Source organism: Cannabis sativa, chromosome 2 (genome assembly GCF_029168945.1).
Source record: "Cannabis sativa cultivar Pink pepper isolate KNU-18-1 chromosome 2, ASM2916894v1, whole genome shotgun sequence".
In the NCBI taxonomy this organism is placed as follows: domain Eukaryota; kingdom Viridiplantae; phylum Streptophyta; class Magnoliopsida; order Rosales; family Cannabaceae; genus Cannabis; species Cannabis sativa.
Genome location: NC_083602.1, coordinates 53,547,249 through 53,568,868, shown reverse-complemented (window position 1 = coordinate 53,568,868; position 21,620 = coordinate 53,547,249). Strand labels below are relative to the sequence as shown.

General features: G+C 34.5%; 4 protein-coding genes across 4 annotated transcripts; 2 read left to right on the top strand and 2 right to left on the bottom strand.

Annotated features, from left to right (window-relative positions):
• Nucleotides 1-301: 301 nt before the first annotated feature.
• On the bottom strand, nt 302-2,657 carry LOC115721246 (ubiquitin-fold modifier 1). The gene is made up of 5 exons (XM_030650503.2): nt 2,500-2,657; nt 2,029-2,109; nt 1,850-1,947; nt 754-786; nt 302-588 (listed from the first exon to the last, which is right to left on the bottom strand). Exons 2-5 carry the CDS (start codon nt 2,094-2,096, stop codon nt 512-514), a joined length of 276 nt encoding a protein of 91 aa, XP_030506363.1. The 5' UTR covers nt 2,097-2,109; nt 2,500-2,657; the 3' UTR covers nt 302-511.
• Nucleotides 2,658-7,179: 4,522 nt separating this feature from the next.
• On the top strand, nt 7,180-8,145 carry LOC115721265 (18.5 kDa class I heat shock protein-like). The gene has a single exon (XM_030650529.2). The coding sequence runs from the start codon at nt 7,435-7,437 to the stop codon at nt 7,906-7,908; it is 474 nt and encodes a 157-aa protein (XP_030506389.2). The 5' UTR covers nt 7,180-7,434; the 3' UTR covers nt 7,909-8,145.
• Nucleotides 8,146-10,143: 1,998 nt separating this feature from the next.
• LOC115721120 (putative tRNA pseudouridine synthase) lies at nt 10,144-13,683 on the bottom strand. The gene is made up of 8 exons (XM_030650365.2): nt 13,280-13,683; nt 13,152-13,187; nt 12,840-12,952; nt 12,543-12,691; nt 12,085-12,229; nt 11,518-11,973; nt 10,842-11,276; nt 10,144-10,588 (listed from the first exon to the last, which is right to left on the bottom strand). Exons 1-8 carry the CDS (start codon nt 13,521-13,523, stop codon nt 10,568-10,570), a joined length of 1,599 nt encoding a protein of 532 aa, XP_030506225.2. The 5' UTR covers nt 13,524-13,683; the 3' UTR covers nt 10,144-10,567.
• An 891-nt stretch (nt 13,684-14,574) lies between these two features.
• LOC115720949 (protein TIC110, chloroplastic) lies at nt 14,575-21,488 on the top strand. Its single transcript, XM_030650163.2, has 15 exons — nt 14,575-15,410; nt 15,734-15,793; nt 15,882-16,005; nt 16,149-16,217; nt 16,331-16,429; nt 16,632-16,698; nt 17,431-17,495; nt 17,576-17,670; nt 17,829-17,956; nt 18,093-18,190; nt 18,856-19,072; nt 19,219-19,373; nt 19,644-19,769; nt 19,850-20,830; nt 20,981-21,488. The coding sequence occupies exons 1-15, from the start codon at nt 14,881-14,883 to the stop codon at nt 21,221-21,223; spliced, it is 3,057 nt and encodes a 1,018-aa protein (XP_030506023.2). The 5' UTR covers nt 14,575-14,880; the 3' UTR covers nt 21,224-21,488.
• Nucleotides 21,489-21,620: the final 132 nt, after the last annotated feature.

Here is a 21,620-nt window from a genome sequence, read left to right as displayed (position 1 = left end):
TTTTTGTTCTCATTTCTAAAAACAATTTTTTAAAAACAAAAAACAAAAAACAATACCAAACATGCTCTTACCATTCTAGTTTTAACTAATTTTCGTTCCATTTACATAAATAAGGACTCTAATCATCAAAGAACACATAATTTTGGTCTTCTTACATTCATTTCATAACAAACTCAAACAAAAGTGTATCTCCTTCATCTTCTATTTTCTTCCTTAATTAATGTAATGTATGGGCACGTGCTCATAAAAAAGGCACACATTTTGCTACCTAACTCAAGCTATCAAATTATGAACAATGAAGTAACTATTTATAATGATAGTTATTATTATTATCTAACTTTTTATTAATAATTTCTTCCATCAACATTTCAATATTCATAGAGCTTTTAACATATATTAAACTAGGTTGAAAATGCTCCAAACTTCATACCATGTAGAACTATTTAAAAGATTGACTAAAATTAAATAGAGAAAGTAGAGCACTCGTGTTCACTCTGATAAATGCACAGCCTTAAAATGTCCCCGAAGCTCCAACTCTATCACGAGGAATCAGGCGCAGTTCAGAACCATGTTTAAGAAAGACGTTCCCTGAGAATTCAATCAAAGTTCTCATAATGCAACTGTTTACGCGCAAAACATAACCGACAAATGCAGGGAAAGGAAAGTGTGGATGCTTAATGCAGGCAAATACTATTATGAGTTATAAATCGGCTGTATGAGTAATAACGAAACACTAAGCGATGTAATTAATACCTGCACTTTGCTGAGGATTGATTCCAACTCCATCTGCATACATTATAAGTAATCATTTGAGAAGCAGCATTATAAGATAAGATACAGAACAGTATTTCTGCCTAGTAAAATAGTACAAAGCACTGAGATGAATGTTTAATATTATTGCATTTTATGCAGCAACTTTTATGGGAAGCTACATGTTTCATATATATATATATATATGCTTATGTGCAGGTTGTAACTAAATATGCAATTGGTTCCAATAGAGCCTAGGCAGACCAAAATCCTTATTGCCTAGCCTTTCTTCTTCTTTACAGTTACTGGTTAGCAATTTGATAAATTAACCCAGCAGGAGTACTTCTTAAACGCCACATAACACCCAACCACTTGAGATAGACACAAGTGGTGTTTCAGGACTATATTTTCTTTCTTAAAATTTCTTGAGTGGTGTGAAGGCATGAGGAAAACACATATTATATCAGCATAGCTTTAACTGTTAGTAATAAATTTTTCAAATATGAATACATTTTTTTGTCTATTAGACCAAGTAACTATAGGTCTTGGACTGAGCAGAACTCCATCCCTTAAACAATTATTTCTACCACATTATACTCCTATCTTAGCCTATACAAACATCTCTGTACTAATTAAACCAAGGCTCACACACCTGGAAGCCATCAAAATAGACTAACTGCATAAAACATGGTTTAAGCCAGCTATTTATTGTCTTTTCCGTTTTTGTAAAACTCCCTTTTTAACCAGATAAAATTAAAAATAAAAAAGACATGGATACGAATATAGGATCCCTAAACATGGTCTTTCAATATGATCAACTGCAGCCTTTCATATAAAAACATATACTGAGCACTAGGAAACATAATTAAATAGAAAGTTGGAAAAGTGTTGGCCAAAATACAATCTAATTGTGTACCCAAATTGTATAACAATTAGATTGATTAGACCTGAATTCATTAAGAATACCCAATTAGGATAAAGAAATTATTCACTTGTTGCAACAGAGAAATAAGTTCTTCAGCAGAACCTAGATTCATAAGTATACAAATGTAAATATATATAAAATGATAAAGAAGACCAAGGAAAGAATATAATTTACCATTGGTGATGATAGCACTGGTCTGGGGAGGCACTTTGAATTCTTCAGCGGCAAATTTAAGAACGGCAGTGAAAGGGGCTGCTTCTGGAACGCTAAACCTGAAAAAGCAAAACAGTTGAAACCCAAAACAAGGAAAAATCATTCAAAGAAAAGAGGAACATAAGAATGAAATTACTAACACTTTAAAGGGGAGCTTAGGATCAGAAGTAAGAGTGACTTTAAAGGACACCTTTCCGCCACCAGCCATTCTCCTTTATTTTCTGTACACAAAATATTACATGTTAAAATTTGTAAACTTAAAACACAAAAACATCATTCAAATTCAAGAGAAACTGACAAAACAAAGTGTAAATTTCAAAAATCAAAGCACTATTACAAGTCCAACAACAAAGGTAAGCTTTTCTAACTTCCCAATTCGAAAAACATACACAAATAACAATAATATTCAAAGAAAGGAAAAAAAAAACAAATTGAACAAAGTATGGAGTAACCATAAAAGATAAACATTCTGATTTCAACCAAAACAATCTCTAAAATTAATCAACAATCTTCTAGGATAAGAAGGAATACATCCATCCCGAGAAAATAATGTCAGAAAGAAAGAAAGAAATCAAAGTGAAAAAAAAAAAGGGAAAAGATAATTGGTTTACCGTGTGGATTGGTGGCGATGGAGAAAGCAAAGTAAAATGGGGGTTAGGAAAGAGATGATTCGAAGGAGAACAGAACGATTGGGATCTGATCAAAGGAAAAGGGGAGCATATAAACTCTCCACCAGGCACACGTAAGCAACTCGAATCTTTAAAAATATATTATTTTTTTTAATAATTAACATATTTGTCCCCTCAATTTTTATTAAAAATTTTCCTTAACATACAATAGCTCTTTTGTTAGATTATTTCTCAATCGTTAAGTATTAGTATTTTTACCTCTTGAATTTAACTAATCAAAAATTTTGTCTTTTTTTATTAAAAAAATTAATAAAAATTATTAAAAACTTAATAAAAATATGAAGTTTACTATAACAACTTTATTTTGTTTATAAACAGGTATCTTAAAATATCAAAAGAAAATTATTAAAAATCCAATAAATAATTTAAACAAATTAAAAAAATTTTGAAGAAAAAATCAAACTTATTTATATTTATAAACTCATATAAGTGTCACTGCGCATACTCTACATGCTAATCACTGTCTTACCTGTTGTCCCGCTATGTCAGAGATTCTAAATCCCCGGGTACTCCTGATCAGGTGCCAGTAATCCTAGTCACACAATTCGGAATTTTCACACATAGGGTTAACCCCTGATTTCAAACTCATATAATATAATCATGGCATGTAAAACTCAGATAATCACATAGAGCTCGGAACAAGCTTTCCAACGATATAAAGAACTCCCAAATTAGAGTTCGGAATCAAAAGTTATGAATTTCCGAAATTCAACTCAAAACTGCCCAAAAACATCAGGGCGGGCCGCGACACCTGGGGCCAACTCCCAGGTTCCCTCAACAGGGGCGGGCCGCGGTATGCCTAGAGCATGCCGCAGCACCTGGGTTGAAAACCCAGAAACCAGCCACGAAAAACACGAAAATTCAACAACAATTCCATCCATTTCACTTCAAATTCACAACCAAACTTCCAAATCAACAAGTAAGGTTGCTAGCAAATAATAGCTAATCTAATATACATATATATGCATCAATTTTCAATAATAAACTAACGATTTCAGATTGCATAAAACACATAATTCACGCCTCAAACTAACAATACCCAAATTCAAGAACTTGAGCTAAAAATCCATCAACCACAATTATCTTCCAGCAGCCACATATCAAAATAACATGGATTTCAAGCTAGAAAATAACCTAAAATCACAATCCAAGCTCAACAAATATGAATCTCAACCCAATCATGCAATTTCTCACTCAATTCATCAAAATCACAACAAAATCCAAGAACATGCAACTTCACAAACTCAACAATTTAAAACATGCTTTTCTTACAATATTTTCAACAAGAAATTCAACTAAAATTCAGTAGGGAAACTACCTCACTTCCAATTCAAAGCTAGACTCCACCAATCTCCAAATATTAAGCTCCAAACCAAGCAAAATTACACCAATTTTACAAAAAATCAAAGTTTAGAAGCAAAGGGAGAAGCAAACTAGAAACTGACTTCCTTTTTTCCAAAAATTCACTTAATCAAATGTAAATCAATAATGGTCAAAAGACCAAAATTCCCCTAGGGCCCAAAGCACACATATTCACCCTCACAAGGGTATTTTTGTCATTTCATGCATAAATAAATCCCAATTAATTTCAGATTATCACTTATCAAATAAAATGCCAATTAAATCAATCCAATTTGCATTTCGAGCCCGAACCAAGTTCGGCCCGAAATATCCGGTTGTGACTATACCGCGCCAACCTGTCAGAACACACCTGAAAAGATAATACAGACATACTATATAATAATATAGTTTCATTAAGCATGTAAATAAATTAATTTCATCATTTTATCCTTCTCGGGTCACAATTACTAAAATGCCCCTGGCTCACCAACGAGATCTTAACATGTTAAAATTCATATTAATTCACATATACCGAACTATATAATAATATAGTTTCTCAATTTATTCATAATTATCTAATTAGGGTTTTGCTAATCCATTTCCTAATTCTAGGGTATTACAAAAAGTTTCATCAAGAGATCAAGAATTCAAGACCTTATCCAAAAGAGGACTTCAAAAACTCAAAGTCAAATTAGTCAATCTGAAAATCAAAGTGTAAGTCAACTTGGGAAAAGTCAACTTGGGATCAAAATATGCAAATCAAGCTAGGAAGCTCATCTACATCAAGACTCCACACAATCAAATGGTATACGTTTACTTTAGCCTTGTTAAAGTGATTTTCAAAGTATATTAGAATTATAAGTTCAAAGTTTGGCTCACTAATTTATGTGACAAGTTACTTTTCAAAAATGACATATAAGTTTTCTAAATTAGATTTTAAGATTATTCATCTTTTAATTAAGAGAATGCAACTTGAATTTTTGAAATCGGATAAACGAGGTAAGAGTTATCCGCGTTTTATGTCAAAAAAAAATTATATTTCGCTATTGTGCCTTAAATGGTTTACCGTTGGACAAGCGGTGAACTATTTGGCTCAGGTAACAGTTACCCATTCGTGAAATTGTGAACTGTTTAAGCCCAATTTTGTCTTGAATTTCGTGCTAACAACTATAAACAAGTAGTTTCTTCATATGCTCTATATAAACACATTTTTCTCACAAAAACTAAGAATTGTTGAGATTCTATTCGTCTTATTATATCATTCTAAGTGTTCTAGCTAAAGAATTATCATCTTTTCGTAAACACGCTAACCACACACACTTGAGCCAAACTCGTTCTTATCTTCTCTATTGTAATTCTCTCTAGGATTTCACATTGTATTTCATCTTATTAGAGGGAGAATTTTCTTTGTATTTCAAAATTACATATTCATTGTATTGAGAGGTGATGTTGGCACCAATAAAAAAATAACTCGATTGTAGGTGAGGTTGATACTGGTTTCGTAAACAACTAAAGTAGAGTGAGATTGTCACTACAACAATCCGAGAGTGAAATTGTCACTACAACAATCCGAGAGTGAAATTGTCACTACAACAATTCGAGAGTGAGATTGACACTTCAACAATCTAAAGAGGTTAATAGTCTTTTAGAAAACTATTGGTTGAGGTGAAGTTGACACCGGTGAAAAAATAACCTGGTTGACAAGATTGGCACTTCAACAATCCAATGAGGTTATGTGGCTCAATTCTACTAAACCTTGTAAAAATTGAGAGTTTGCAATTTCTATCCCAAAACTCTTTCCATTTCAACTTTGTTATTTATTTATACTTGTGTTTATTTGTGTAATTGCATTAAATTAAAATATTTGCATAAATTATCTTTTGGGATTTTAAAATTTCTAATTCACTCCTTAAAAACTTATTGTAGGTTAACAAAATTGTCACCGCTAATTTAAAATATTCCCTTTAAAAGTGTGAATTGTAGAACAACCCAATTTTTTTTTAGGGAAATTTGCCGCAAAAGCCCCCTAAAAGGTCTCTTTGATGCAGATTAGTCCCCAACCTCCAAAAATAGCGGCAATAGTCCTCAAGGTCACACTTTTTATTTGTCTGTTAGTCCTAATTTTAACTGAGCCGTTTTCTTTTTTTAAATTGCCACGTGTCAAAATATTATTGGTCTAAATTATTATTTTAATTTTAAAAATAAAAATAAAAATAAATAATTTAAAAATATATTTTTTTTTATTTTTCTTTTTCTTTCTCTTCTTCTTCTTCGTCTTCTTCATCTTCTCACTACACCCTAACCCTAATTCTAACCAGCCAACACCAGCTGCTGAAACGGCTCCAGAATCACAGCCCCAACAGCCTCAATCACAAAGATTCGCTTCCCTGACAAGGACGACGTAGCTCTCGACACCGCTGCCGAGACCTCTAACCACGACGAATCCATGTGCAACGTTGATACCTCTGTTTCCGTCTACGATAAACCTGTTGGAGATCCTCAATGCCAGCCCAACCCTAATTCTTTTCTTCAATACACGACAGCCTCACTTCTCTCTCTCAAGAAATCTAGGTGGTGGTGGCATCTCGGGCGTAATCGACGGAAGAGGAAAGGGTGAAATCTGGGATTTAGGGTTTAGGCCGAAGGGGAGAGACGACATAATTTTTGTTGCAGGCCGAATGGGAGAGGGATGAGACGTAGGTAGAGAGAGAATTTCTAGGCTTGGATGCTTGGGAATGGTTGAGGTGCAGTTGGTGGCTCGGAGTGGTTTTCAGCGAAGGAGATGGATGTTTAAGATTGAGATGGTGCGGTTGAGAGATCAAGAGGGTGGGTGGTGAGTTTTGGTGGTTGGTTGACAAGATGGGAGAAGGTTGGGGGTGAATCGGTTTTACAGTGGAGATGAAGAAGACAGACGAAGAAGAAGAAGGCAAAGAAGAAGAAAAGAAAGAAAAAGAAAAAGAAAAAAAAGAAAAAAAATTATTTTTAAATAATTTATTTATTTATTTCTTTTTAATATATAACGTTAAAATAATAATTTGGACCAATAACATTTTGACACGTGTCAATTTAAAAAAGAAAGCAGGTCAGTTAAAATTAAGACTAATGGACATGACTTTGAAGACTAATCTGCATCAAAGTAACGTTTTTGGAGATTTTTGCCGCAAATTTTCCCTCTTATTTTTTCGTATTCATGTTAAAATCAACACCATACGACAAGTGTATACAAAAGTTGGACGTTGTGTTCCCGAAACTTTTTACAGAGCAATTGGATTAGAAGCAACTAGAATGTTCTCGATATGTCGTTTGGCCAAGGCCCGCGATATGCCTAGATTGGTTGTCTTAACTGCCAAAAAACCCCCAGAAATTACTAGAAATTTCACCTCAATTCTTATAAATATACTCACTAAACCCCTCTGACTAGATCACTACAAAAATATAGACTCTTCATTTCAACTAATTTTGTAACTCAACATTTATACAATCAATTCTCTGTTTCAGCGTCCTTTCCAAGTAAAGATGTCGCTCATTCCTAGCTTCTTTGGTGGCCGACGAAGCAATGTTTTCGACCCTTTCTCTCTCGACGTTTGGGATCCATTCAAGGATTTCCCCTTATCTAACTCATCTTTTCCAAAACTATCTGAGGAAAACTCCGCTATTGTCAATGCCCGAGTGGACTGGAAGGAGACTCCGGAGGCCCATGTGTTCAGGGCCGATGTTCCGGGGCTGAAGAAGGAAGAGGTGAAGGTAGAGGTCGAAGATGATCGAGTCCTCCACATTAGCGGAGAGAGGAACGTTGAGAAGGAAGATAAGAACGACACGTGGCACCGGGTCGAGCGAAGCAGCGGGAAGTTCATGAGGAGGTTCAGGCTTCCGGAGAATGCAAAAATGTATCAGATCAAAGCTGCCATGGAAAATGGGGTACTCACTGTTACAGTCCCTAAAGAAGAGATCAAGAAGCCTGATGTCAAATCCATTGAAATATCTGGTTGATCTTTGTTGGTGTGACTGTGATTTTGGTGCTGTTATGGGTCCTTGGTTATTGTAATTGCTTTGTTTTAGATTACTGTTTTGTCATTTGTGTAGATATACCAGGTGTGATATGAACTTTTGATCCAGCGTGGAAAAGAAATAAAATCAAGTGTGGTCAATTAAATTTATGTAATAAATAAAGTTGCAATTATTTATTTCTATATAAGTAGTAAGATTCTTGTGAACTTTATTTGTCAATTCATTAAGGTGAGTATAAAAATGATATTTTAGAATGTTTTTTAATATTTAAATAAAAATTCCTATATTAATTTAATATTATTTATTAAATAGTATGTTATCTAAATTTTATAGATTGTGGTCATAGGTATAGTTAGTAGCTCCATATTTCTCCTCACAAAGAAGAGGTGTAAGTTCGAATTCTTTCTCATTAAATGTCAAAAAAAAAAAATCTTTTTAAATGTAAACATAACAAAAGTGTCGTCTAGCGACTAACAAATTTGATTTTATATTGTTTTAAAGATTCAAACACTTCAGGTCTAACTATCTAGATATGTATAATCTTGAGTTGATAGACTAAGTAAGAAAAATATAAAACATAAATATATAATTAGGCGCTTGTACACCTACTCACAAGTCTAAAATTAAGTCTTGCACGTTCTTAAATAAAATATGATTGTTGTTGGAGAAATTTGGACAACACCAAATTATGTGTAAACAGTAAATAAAATGAATAAGAAACTGTGAACATTCATTTAGAGTAGCGAGTACTCAACGGAAGCTACCAAAATAATAGAACAACTAAGAAATATAAAGAACACAAGGGATATAGTGGTTCAGTCAGATCACGGTGTGTTTAGTTCACTGTTGCAAATAATGTTTACTTAATTTATTTGATTTGGATTACTCTTTTATATAGAAAGCAAGTGTCCTTTTAGTTTTACATAACTGATAGGTTATAGAACCGTTTTACAATAAATAATAGTATTAAATTAGAATAAACATAAAAGAATAAATGAAGAAAAATTTAATTCATTTTAATAATAAGTGCAGCAACGTATACGACTTATTAAGTGTGAGTTTATTGTTCAATATTTTCGCACAAGCTCGCATGCTTTAGGTGTATTCTACATTCAAAAAACAGCTAATGAATCTACCACTAGAATATCTGCAATCTATTGGAGTCGCTTTGTTGGACATCTCGTGTAGGGGTGTTCACAAAGTATCCGATCCAATCCAATCCGCACGATCCAATCCAATCTAATCCGCAAAATGCGGATATCCGCACTTGTGCAGATTGGATTGGATTGAAAAATCTAAAATCCGCACTTGTGCAGATTGGATGTTGTTTGACCTCAAAAAGTAACCGATCCAATCCAATCCGCACTAAATTATATATATATTTTTTTTAAAAATATAATATATAATATATATTAATTAAAAAAAAGACACAAACTTCTAATTTATTAATCTTTTTTAGTAATATATTGAGTTAGTGTATTTTATTTATTTTGTAATAAAAAATACAAAAACAAATAATTCTTATTCACATAGACACATAGACATAAAGTTTACACATATATATACTAGCTTATTTATTTTAGTAATAGATACATATATATTTTAGTGTAAATTTAAAGAAAGTATATATATATTGATATATATGTATATTGGTTTAATTTGTATATAAATAGAGATGGAAATAGATTATTATTGGAGATTAAGAAACAATAGTTTTTTTTTTTAATTTTTTTTCTATGAAATATTAAATAATTTATTATGAAAAAAATAACCGATCTAAAATAACCGATCCAATCCGTACTATTGCGGATTGGATTGGATTTAAACTCTTATGCGCATAGGATTAGATCTAAAATATGAAATCCGCACTTAGTGCGGATTAGATGTTGTTTGACCAAAAAAGTGCGGATTGGATCGAATGAACATCCCTAATCTCGTGTTGACAACAGAGATATACAAGTTCCTATGGAGTGTTTGAAGCGATCTTTATCCAGTACGTACTACGTATGTATATATATATATATATATAATGAAAAGTACAACGGAATCCTAAAAAAATTCCGCCGGCTATTGTTTAATTTTATCGAACGATTTTTTCTCCAACCTATAAATATTATTGCAAAAAAATAAACAAATATTATTGCAAAAGTGAGAAATAAATATTATTTTTTTCATAAAAATAATAATAAAAAAAATTAAAGGTGCAAAACTCTACAATTACGGAAGAAATATTAGTTGACCAAAAAAAAAAACAGTACATTTCAATGAGAAACTGGCAAGTACTAGCCATTTGGTGCCAATGTCAGGTCACAAAAGACCATCAGCTTTTAATAATTTGTACATGTGATCAGTGGCAATAATGAAGAAACCATAAAAAATAAGTGCACCTGCTACTAGCATTACCAGAGCTAACATCTACTGACCACTTCATTCTTACTCTTGGATTTGAACTACACTAAATATATATATTCATACTTGTATATGTATATGAATACATGAATATATATATAATATTTATATGCTTCTACTTCTTCAGCTAATCACCTTCTTCGGCAGCTATCAAAGTCCATCCAAGCTTGAAAAACTTTGCATGCAATTTTTATGTCAGATTGTGCAAAATATGTACGGCAGTACAGACAGGTTATGCAATTGCGGCAAGATCCTGATACATCAAAGATGGGACAACGCCATAAGGAACTCACGTAGATGAGTTTAAAAAGAGGCTGCTATGTCTATACATAAAAACCGCAATCATGGCCTTATAACCTTTTTCTCATAGTTCATGGTAAACAAATGGAAGTGGCAGAGCAATCATATGCTGCAATATTAATGCTCTTCCATGACAACTTGGAAAGAAGACTAGATACATGGAAAGCTCAGTAGACTGAATAAGAAATGGCGATAAGTCAAATTACCTTGTCTCCATCATTTGATACTGATGCAACACTGGTTTTGCTCTCAAACTTTTCCTTCCAAATTTTCCAAGCAGTCCTAACTTCATCTAACTCTGTCTCTGGAATGTTTGTGTTACGATCCAAATTCTCAACCCATTCCTTCCAAGGGGACCCTGACGGGTCCAAGAATTTAGAAACCTGGGGAAGCATTACAGTTGTATAGAACTCATCAACTCCCCTGAGAATCTCTTCAGATTCGACCATTGCCACCATTTCTGGTCTAGTGACATTTCCTGGTCTGGTTCTCAAAGAAAAGTTGTTTCCCCTCAAGATCAGAACTTCTGATGGAGCAAGCGGTACAACAATTCGTGAGAATTTGGCTAATGACAGAGTCAATATATCTCTGGGAAGTAAATTCCGCTTTACTGCCACAGCAGTCCCAATCATTTTGCGAATCTAAATAACAACAAACTATATTATGTAAATTCAACAATATAATAAGCAGTAATGGTAAGATTTTATTTTCTAAAGCTCTCTCATGTGTGCATACTAACATCAAGATACCTTGTGATCATTTAATTTCAAGTGTTATAACTAATGCATCGGATTTATTGATGAACATTGTCTGAAATCACGATAAAACAATACATAAAGATATAGTAAAAACATTATCTGATTGGCTACAGAAAAAGGTCACCTGATGTAACATGAAAGACTCCCCCCACACAGATAGCTCAACAAAGTTAAATCCAAGCGAGCTCTCTAGCTTTCCACAGGAGCAGCGAAAAATCTTTCTGAAATGCGAGGCACCTATTCTGTCTCTCTCATCGGGTTGGTGCAGCCATTTTGCAAGAACAACTGAACTAGAACCTTGATCATTTACACCGCCGGTAAGCTTCTCTTGAGCATCGACCATGTTCCCATCAGGAATGCTCAATGCTAGAGAATTTGAGCTCATTCTCTCAACTTTTGAAGAAGGGAAGCCATCAGATTCAAAATCTTCTTCTCCATCACTTTCACCAGATTCAAATTCTGATGCCTTATCAGATGCTTTCACACTTCCTGACACATGACCATTCTTATGTGATTTCTTTGCAGGAAACTTCGTCCTGTACTTTGCTCGCACTGTATAATTATGAAAAGGATGTTCTCCCTACAAAACATGGTTACACAAACAAACTATCAGTTCAATAAATTTCCTCACACACACACAAAGAAAAAAAAAAGAGGTTGAAAAGAGAGGACAAAAATAAGGAAACGGTACCTCGAAAGTATTCAATATCTCATTGAAATCTGAGATATGAAAATCAATTTCATCAGTGCTTAAATTACTTTTAATTCCAATGATATCGGCAGGAAGAAGGTAGGAATACTTTCGGAGATTACACTCCTTTCTGGGATCGAAGCTCCTGAAACAGGAACACAGACAGATAAACATAGCAGCACTAGCAAGAATCAGACATAATAATGTGATCAGGTAATCACACAAATAACACAAAAATTCTGAGATAATAAGCTTCTTTATTAATTTCAAAATTCAATGAGAAATGAGATTGAATTAGCATTATCAAGGTCAAATTCTTTCACTTTCTTTTTTCTTTTTGTTTTTGTTCCTAAATTGCAAGTTGGTACTCCAATCAAACACCAGAAGAGCCCACCAAGGATAATCATTCATGCTACTTTTACATTCCAAAATCCAAGGAAGCAGGGTTAAGCTCTCACCTCTGGGAAGGTAAGATACTAAAAACTTTGACATTACAAGGAAGAAACAAATTGATGCGATTAGCTAGAGCAATGCCATTAGGGTCATTCTCCCATGCATCTCCAGGGATTTCCAGTTTCAATGATATCGTTGTTGCCAATGAGTGAACCTGTTGCATTAACACCAAACAATTAAAGATCATTCTCAAAACCACCTTAAACAATGAGCGAAACAAACATAATTAATACAATGCAAGTACACAAACAATAAAAACTCCAACAAAAGAGATAGAAAAATGAAGGTTATGAGTTAATTACTCCTTTATCTGTTCTGCTGCTTCTTGCCCATGCGATTTTCTGAAGGTTCCCATAATTACTATCTCGAATACCACCGGCCTTAAAAATGGCAGTTTCCAGTTCTTTTTCTATAGCTACATTTCAAAATTGTAATGCTTGTTTAGCGAGACCCCAATCCACCAATCTTAAGCTGAATGAATTATATGACTTTGATCAATATAAAAAACATATACAAACACCATACTTTCCCCCCAATAAACACACCACGATCGTAGCAACAAAAAAGACAATAACGAACAATGCATCAATCTCACGAAATGGAAATAAGCTTACTGGATAATGAATGCTCGTCTCGTTGCATTTGTAAGCCTGAAAGTAATTTTATAAACAAAATGAAAAACCATTAGAGTTGGTGAAAATATCGGGAACGAATTGATAATTTCATAGGATATGAAACGAACCTCTGTAATCGGTACCAACGTAGCCAACTCGCATAACTACTTTCTTCTTTCGTAAGGGTTCCCATTCGCCCAAATCGGTTACTGTATCTTGGGTGTTAGAGGACGCAGAAGAAGAAGTAGAGAAGCAACAGTAAATTGGTCTCAGTGGTAGGGGTGTTGTTGGAATTGAATAAATTCTGAAGAAACGAGTTGAGGATTTTGTAAGCCAAGGTGATAACGGAAGTCGGAGAGATGAGATAGCCATTGGTGGAGCTTCGGGCAAGTGCAGCGAGTGAGTGTCTGTCAGTGGTGGTAGATTAGGGACAGCGAGTGAGTTGGATGCCAAATGGGCCGTTTACGTGCTAGACAACAACATGGTCCAAATCAAAAAGAAAAGCTAGGGGCGTGTTCAGTTGAAGGGGAAAGCTTAGAATTAATAAAAAATGAGAGAAAGCTAAGAAGAAAGACAAAGTTTTATCCCACACGTAGAATAAAGGGATTATTTCACAAATACACACAAATAATAAAAAAAATTACAAAAATACAGTTTTATGGAATTTTAAATATTTTTACGATTTTTTTAATTTTATTTATAGAAAATACGGTCTTTTTATGTTGTACTCTTGTTAATTTATGGTTTATTTTTTGTTATCCGTATGCTATCCTTTATTGTTGTTTTGATGTTATTTAGATATTATTTTTTATATAATTTTTTTATTATTTTAGTGTTGTTTTTATAGAAAATAGTAAAAGTGTATATAAAAATTCTTTCAACATAAAATTATATATTTTTTTTATAAAAATGATGCCTTAATTAATCCTATAATAATAAAAGGTAAATACCATTTTGGACCCTGTGTTTTGCAAAAGTTGTAGATTAGATCCTGTGTTTTGTTAAATGACAAAATGGACCCTGTATTTTCTAAAATAGTAAAAATAGGACCTTGAGCTTAATTTTTGACAACTTTTTTTTTTAATACAACCAGCTTGAAGACAATGCTTAATACGAACAGATACAAAAAATGTAAACAGCTTTGTCATAGCACTTTTAGATCGGATTATAATTAAATTTTATTTTGACAAAATATCAATTCAGGGTCCTATATGTACTATTTTAGAAAATACAGGGTCCATTTTGTCATATAACAAAACACAGGGTCTAATTGGTAACTTTTGTAAAACAGAGGGTCCAAAATGGTATTTACCCAATAATAAATTGAGAGAGGTTGTTAGGCTAGATTCTATCCAATGTTAGTAGTTTGGTAAATTATGTTTTGATTTATTTATTATTTTATTGAAAAAATAGAGCCCATGAAGGCCCATTTAGACCCCTAAGAAAAGGCTCATTTAGACCAAACCGGCCCGTCCATACTTCATACAGCAATATTCACTGTAATGTAAAGTAACTAATAATATTGTCTCCTTCCTTGTGCTGTGTTTGTCTTCTTCATTTTCGCTTCTATCCTTTTATCTTCTTCTTCGTTAAACCCTATATAATCCTTTTCCCTTAGCCCCAGCTGGGAGGGACCTTCATTCAATTCAACTCCATCCAGATTCCAACCCTCTCAAACGACGTCGTCTTCTTCTTCTTCTTCCCTCCCTCCCTTCTTCTCAGGGGAGCCATGAATATCTCTTCCCTCCTCGCTCCTCCTTCCACTCATTCCCCTCCTTCTCTTCTCCGCTCTCCCTTCCTTAACCCCATCCCTCTTCGAACAACTACCTCCCGCGACACTACCCATTCACGAAGACGCCGTTTTAAGGTATCCGTTCCCCGGAGTGCGGCGACCCCTTCTTCCTCCGACCAATCAACCGTCGCCACCTCGCCACCTCCCAATGTTTTCGGAGGCTCAAAGGAGCTAACAGGGATTCAACCCTTGGTTGAGAAGTTGTCGCCGCCGGTTAGACTAGCTACTTCGGCAATTTTAGTAGCTGGTGCTGTTGCGGCTGGGTACGGGTTGGGGTTCCGGTTCGGTCAGTCTCGAAATGCGGCTTTGGGCGGGGCCGTGGCCCTCGGGGCTGCTGGTGGAGCTGCTGCTTATGCTCTTAACGCGTGTGTTCCTGAGGTTGCTGCCGTTGAATTGCACAATTATGTGGCCGGGAGCGATGACCCCAAAGCTGTGAAAAAAGAGGAGATTGAGGCGATTGCCAAGAAGTAAGTTTTCATATGCGTTGCGTTTTTTTATTTTATTTTAATTGTGACTAGTTGTTTCTAATTTCAGTGAAGTCAATCATAATGATGGAATTGTTTGTTACGTGATAGTTCTATGAATGTTAGTGCTGTGTAGAATTTGGATAACGATCATTGATGGGGTTGGTTGAGGGCTTTGTATGCTTGAGTTGGTCATTGTTTAGACTGTTGATTTGGGAAATTCCTATGATTGTGACAAGCACGCAATATTATTGTATTGTTGTAGTAGCTAACTATGATTCCTGTGTTTTTGTAGTCTCATTTTCTGTTCAATTTTTTGTTGTCAGATACGGTGTCAGCAAGCAGAACGAAGCTTTTAATGCAGAGCTTTCTGACCTATACTGCCAGTGAGTTAAACACAGTCTCTAACTTGTGCATTTTGGGTTTGTCAAATTGAAAAAAATTTCTTTCCTAAAATTTCTGTTCCGTTTCCAGATTTGTTTCGTCTGTTCTTCCGAAAGGAAGCCAAGAGCTTAGTGGAAATGAAGTTGACACGATCATAAGTTTCAAGAATGCCTTGGGCATTGATGATCCTGAGGCAGCTGCAATGCATATGGAGGTACTCACTAATTGCTACGTGTGATGTAGTTGGCTTCATTGACTTTAAGTTTGCTCAAGGCCATGATTGAGTTTGTGTGTGTTTCTTTCAATTGCTTTAAATTTCTCATCCCTGAAACTGGGTTAGTCCTTGTTGGTTTCCAGATTGGTCGAAGACTTTTTAGGCAAAGGCTTGAGACTGGTGATCGGGATGGAGACTTAGAAGAACGTCGGGTAGGTCTTTCACCTGTTTCACTTATTGAGTTTTATGGGTTATTCTATGGGATATTAGATAATACTGGATGAAGATACAGAGCTTGAGCATTATTAGTGATTCTCCAGTGCAGGCATTTCAGAAGCTGATTTATGTTTCGACTCTTGTTTTTGGAGATGCATCATCTTTCCTTTTACCTTGGAAACGAGTATTTAAAGTCACTGATTCCCAGGTACTTTCAATTGCTTTTCCCTGACGTGTTAGTAAATGTAACATTTTTGTCAAGTTCTTTTGTCCAAGAAATTGGTTTTGTCCATTTGGATTTATCAAAACCTTACATGTATACAATGTATGTGTTCTTATATCTTTTTGGTAGTATATATTTTCATTTTCCATTTGCCCATGTAAACTGTATTTATATCTTTTTCTCTCAGGTTGAGATTGCTATTCGTGATAATGCTCAGCGGCTATATGCCACTAAACTGAAATCAATCGGCACAGGTAATATTGTAATGCATTTTGCACTTCAGCTGTATTAAAAAAAATTACACTGATGATTTTTTAATTAATTTTTTATATTCAGGAAATGTTTTGATACTTCCCTTGTTATTATTCCTTCTGGAAAATTATACTGACTCGTTGATTCATGTCAAAACTACATGACATAATTGTGTCAACTGTCTACATCTACAAAAATGTTTAAAAATCAGTGGGAACTTGGCATTTTGGTTATGGTATTCCTTCACTATATATATAACATTTATTTTAATACAAAGATAGGAAAACATAAGTAAAATGATTTGAATGTTAAAAAAAATTATTTGAATGTTAAATTTGTCTAAATTTAGTCAAATTTGGCTAATAGAAGATGGCTTTGTATTTATATATTTCTATGTGTATATATTGGTTTTTACGGATTTTTGGTTTGATGTCAATTATAATTTTAAATGAGCTATGATTGTCAGTGCATTGTTTCTTTATATTTTGGATTTATTTGGTTGAAGTAATGATTTGATCAATTGTTTTTTACATTCTTAGCCTTAAGTTATTGGAGTGATTGGTAGTGAGCTTTATCAGTATCTTCCAAAAGTATTTTAAAACAAAAAATAAGTAGTAATCCCACAGTTTGTTAAAGACCCGTGTGATTAGTTGGTTTATACCACACCCACATGCTTAAATTTGAAGTTTTCTTTTACTTTCCTTAAGTGATAATATTTGCTATGATTTTCTCAGATATCAGTGTAGAGCAGCTATTTAGCCTCAGGGAAGCACAACTCTTGTATAAGCTTTCTGATGAGGTACCCTTTTCAGTATACAATTGATAGTCTTTCTGCAGTTGGTCAATAGGTATTTATTTTGATGTTTCTGCTTCATGCAGCATGCTGGGGACTTGTTCAGGGAGCATACAAGGAAACTGATTGAGAAACACATCTCTTCTGCTCTTACTTTACTGAAGTCTAGAACAAGAGCCACGTATACTCTCTACTTCACACATAATTGCTTTTACATTAATGTTTGTGTCATCAAACGTGATCAATGATTTGCTAAAAGCCTTATAATATGATATTTCTTAGAGTACTTGTATTTTGGCATGTGTCATTTGCATTATCTTATAAATTTTGGATTTCCAGTCAGGGAGTTACACAGGTTGTGGAGGAGCTTGATAAAGTACTTGCTTTCAATAATTTACTTATTTCTTTAAAGAGCCATCCAGATTCAAGTCGCTTTGCTCCTGGGGTTGGTGCAGTATTTTTATTAGGTAAGGATCCCTACAAAGTTATTGCATATAAGAAGACGTGGTATTCGAATTAACTACTTGCATATTTGTAGTGGTGTAATGTTTAAAGTGAAGAATGCTTATGTTTTTGGTGAATTTGTGCTCTGATGGTATGTAGATGGTGATTACGGTGATAAAAAGATGGATGAGTTAAAGCTTCTTTTTAGAGCCTATGCAACAGATGCATTATCCGGTGGTCGCTTGGAAGAACATAAGGTACCAAACAGTGGTTTTCTTTGAAGCCTAGATAATTATTTAAATGAAATTTACAGTTTTTTTTTGGTATGATCAATGATTATTTATTTTTTAATTCATTTTTATTTTCCATAATGCTTGGGGTGTCTATGACCTTTTTTCTGGGATAACAGGAATAATTACTGGATTCTCAGTTAACCTTTGGTCCTTGCCTGTGATTTCTAACACAGGCTGTGAATAGTTTAGTAAAATCTATAGTTAGCTGATAATATTATGCACTAGTAATTTGTTATTTCTTTTCCTTAATGCACCTTATGGTCGTCAAGAATATATATATTAGTTTTTGCTGATTTGCTTATGGTGGATTAAGCAAATGTGGGCTAATTTGCAAGACTAGTTTTATTTATGTGAAAACTTGTGTTGAGATGTCAGTACTTGCTATTAGTTAAAAGGTCAATAGAAGTGAGGATTTAGTTTTCAACATTGAGAAATTGCTACATTTATAGGGAAGTTCCCACATATAATATCATACTGCGTCTTTATGTTTGTCAACTGCTGCATTTGAAGAGTCAAATTTTCCCTTTTGTTAGACATGTTTCTCTCTTTTTTTTTTCTTTTCTAAATTAATTTAATGCTTTATTACCATGTTCTTGTTTGCTCTAATAATTTTATTTTGGTTTATGTAGCTGTCCTCTTTGAATCAATTAAGGAATATATTTGGCTTAGGAAAACGAGAAGCAGAAGTTGTTGTGCTTGATGTTACTTCAAAAGCCTATCGCAAACGTCTTTCACAGTCTGTTACTGGGGGTGAATTAGAAGCAGCAGATAGCAAAGCAGCCTTCCTTCAAAAACTCTGTGATGAGCTCCACTTTGACCCACAAAAGGCCAGTGAGATTCATGAAGGTAATTTTGCTAATTGTTTCTCATATAGATTATCGGTAAACATTAAAGTTCAAATATTCTATCTGTGTTGCTTAATACCAAAATTAGGTATATTTCACTTTATGCTTTTCCATTATTAGCGTCTGACTTTCTTTTTTCCTTTAAAGAAATTTATCGGCAAAAGCTTCAGCAATGTGTGGCTGATGGAGAGCTAAGCGAGGCAGATGTTGCTGCCTTGCTGAGGCTTCGTGTCATGCTTTGTGTACCTCAGCAGACAGTTGAAGCAGCCCACTCAGATATTTGTGGCACTTTGTTTGAGAAGGTAACCATAAAATTAACTGTTCTATCTGTTTTTTGCTTTCATGAACTGGTTTAAATGGAATGCCTTATTCTTAACAATTTTTTTCATATTATGTTGCTTCTGGAAGCTTTCTTTTTTTTTTATTATATGACAGTTTTATTTGTGGTCAGCTTGGGGAAAACTTAAGGGAGCAAAAATTATATTTGTATCATATTTGTATTCATATTGCTGACTTAATAGTTCAGTTCTGAAACTAGCGCCGTCTAATATTTATATGAAAAACAATTCCAGGTTGTGAAGGAAGCAATTGCAGCTGGAGTGGACGGTTATGATGCAGATTTAAAGCAAGCTGTTAGAAAGGCAGCACATGGTTTGAGATTGAGTAGAGAGTCTGCCATGTCAATTGCCAGTAAGGCGGTAAGTACTGCTATCATTTCTCTTTAAATACATCCAATGCGTCTTCTCTCTTTTTCTAATCACCTTTATGATTTATGTAGGTTCGAAAGATTTTTATCAACTATGTAAAACGAGCTCGGGCTGCTGGAAATCGTACTGAATCAGCAAAAGAACTTAAAAAGCTCATTGCCTTTAACACGTTGGTTGTGACAGAGTTGGTAAAAGACATCAAAGGGGAATCGTCTGATACTGATATTCCCTCGGAAGAGCCTACAACAAAGGAAGAGGAGAAATACGTCGAAGAAGATGAGGAATGGGAGTCTCTCCAAACTCTCCGGAAAATAAAGCCTAACAAGGATCTTGCTGCAAAGATGGGGAAGCCTGGGCAGACTGAGATAACTCTTAGGGATGATCTGCCAGAAAGAGATAGGACTGACCTATACAAGACGTACTTGCTTTTCTGTCTAACTGGGGAAGTGACTAGAATTCCATTTGGTGCTCAGATCACTACAAAGAAGGATGATTCAGAATATGTTTTCTTAAATCAGCTTGGTGGTATTTTGGGTTTGGATGCTAAAGAAATAGTGGAAGTACATAGAAGCTTGGCTGAGCAAGCTTTCAGGCAACAAGCAGAGGTGATTTTAGCTGATGGACAATTGACAAAGGCCAGAGTGGAACAGCTTACTGCGTTGGAGAAACAAGTTGGTTTGCCTTCTCAATACGCACAAAAGATAATTAAGAACATAACAACTACGAAAATGGCAGCTGCTATTGAGACAGCCATCGGTCAGGGAAGGCTGAACATTAAGCAGATTAGAGAACTTAAGGAAGCGAGTGTTGATTTGGACAACATGATATCTGAGAGCTTGAGAGAGAACCTTTTCAAAAAGACTGTAGATGAGATTTTCTCATCAGGAACAGGAGAGTTCGATGAAGAAGAAGTATATCAGAAAATCCCACTTGATCTTAACATTAATGCTGAGAAGGCAAGGGGTGTTGTTCAAGAGCTTGCCCAAAGCAGGTTATCAAATTCATTGATCCAGGCTGTTTCATTACTGAGACAGAGAAATCGTCAAGGAGTGGTATGACTTCATAACGCATACAACTTTCATTTATTCTTCTTTTGATTGTTACAGGGCTTATACTTTTACATGTGAATTTTCCAGTAGATTTAAATGGATAAGAGTTGATGTTTGAAGCTGTTATTTTCTTTCTTTTTTTTGCTATTGCAGGTTTCATCTCTCAATGATTTGCTGGCTTGTGACAAGGCAGTACCTTCGGAACCCCTTTCGTGGGAGGTGCCAGAGGAGCTTGCCGATCTTTATTCCATATACCTGAATGGTGAACAAGCACCTGAAAAGCTCTCCCGTTTGCAGTATCTTCTCGGTATAAGTGACTCAACGGCAGCCGCCCTTGGAGAGATGGGTGATAGACTTCTTGCTGTTGGAGCCGAGGAGGAAAAGTTTGTATTTTGATATGCTGAAGTGGGTATCACAGTGAAAAGTTCACACATATGGAGCAATAAAGTCTTTGCCTGATTGGCTCATTTTTGTTCATCACTTTATTTTTTTTCTTTGCTGGAGTAAAGGGTATGCCAAAAGAAAATGAATAGAATGATAAGATTGTTAGAGAGTTAAGTTATTAATGAAAAGCTAGATGTTGAAACTCTTAGAATGCCGTAAGATTTGTAGAGTGAATGCCTCTTGTTTTACGTAATTTAATGAGGAAATATTTTGTGCATCTTTGGAGATTATTATTATTATTATTATTATTATTATTTATAGATTTAATCACACTAGTATTTATCTAATGAGGGCTATTCATATTTTAAAAACAAGTGTGTTTTTATCTTTTATTTTGTTTTTTACATTT

What these genes read in the sequence shown, in the direction of transcription:
- LOC115721265 (XM_030650529.2), top strand. Translation starts at nt 7,435, where the DNA reads ATGTCGCTCATTCCTAGCTTCTTTGGTGGCCGACGAAGCAATGTTTTC.
- LOC115721246 (XM_030650503.2), bottom strand. Translation starts at nt 2,096, where the DNA reads ATGGCTGGTGGCGGAAAGGTGTCCTTTAAAGTCACTCTTACTTCTGAT. An exon ending in CCTAAGCTCCCCTTTAAAGT is followed by an intron (nt 1,948 to 2,028) that starts GTTAGTAATTTC and finishes TTGCTTTTTCAG; the next exon opens with GTTTAGCGTTCCAGAAGCAG. An exon ending in CAATCCTCAGCAAAGTGCAG is followed by an intron (nt 589 to 753) that starts GTATTAATTACA and finishes TTGAATTCTCAG; the next exon opens with GGAACGTCTTTCTTAAACAT.
- LOC115720949 (XM_030650163.2), top strand. Translation starts at nt 14,881, where the DNA reads ATGAATATCTCTTCCCTCCTCGCTCCTCCTTCCACTCATTCCCCTCCT. An exon ending in ATTGAGGCGATTGCCAAGAA is followed by an intron (nt 15,411 to 15,733) that starts GTAAGTTTTCAT and finishes TTTTGTTGTCAG; the next exon opens with ATACGGTGTCAGCAAGCAGA. An exon ending in ACTGAAATCAATCGGCACAG is followed by an intron (nt 16,699 to 17,430) that starts GTAATATTGTAA and finishes TGATTTTCTCAG; the next exon opens with ATATCAGTGTAGAGCAGCTA.
- LOC115721120 (XM_030650365.2), bottom strand. Translation starts at nt 13,523, where the DNA reads ATGGCTATCTCATCTCTCCGACTTCCGTTATCACCTTGGCTTACAAAA. An exon ending in AGACGAGCATTCATTATCCA is followed by an intron (nt 12,953 to 13,151) that starts GTAAGCTTATTT and finishes TTTGAAATGTAG; the next exon opens with CTATAGAAAAAGAACTGGAA. An exon ending in TATCAAATGATGGAGACAAG is followed by an intron (nt 10,589 to 10,841) that starts GTAATTTGACTT and finishes TTGATGTATCAG; the next exon opens with GATCTTGCCGCAATTGCATA.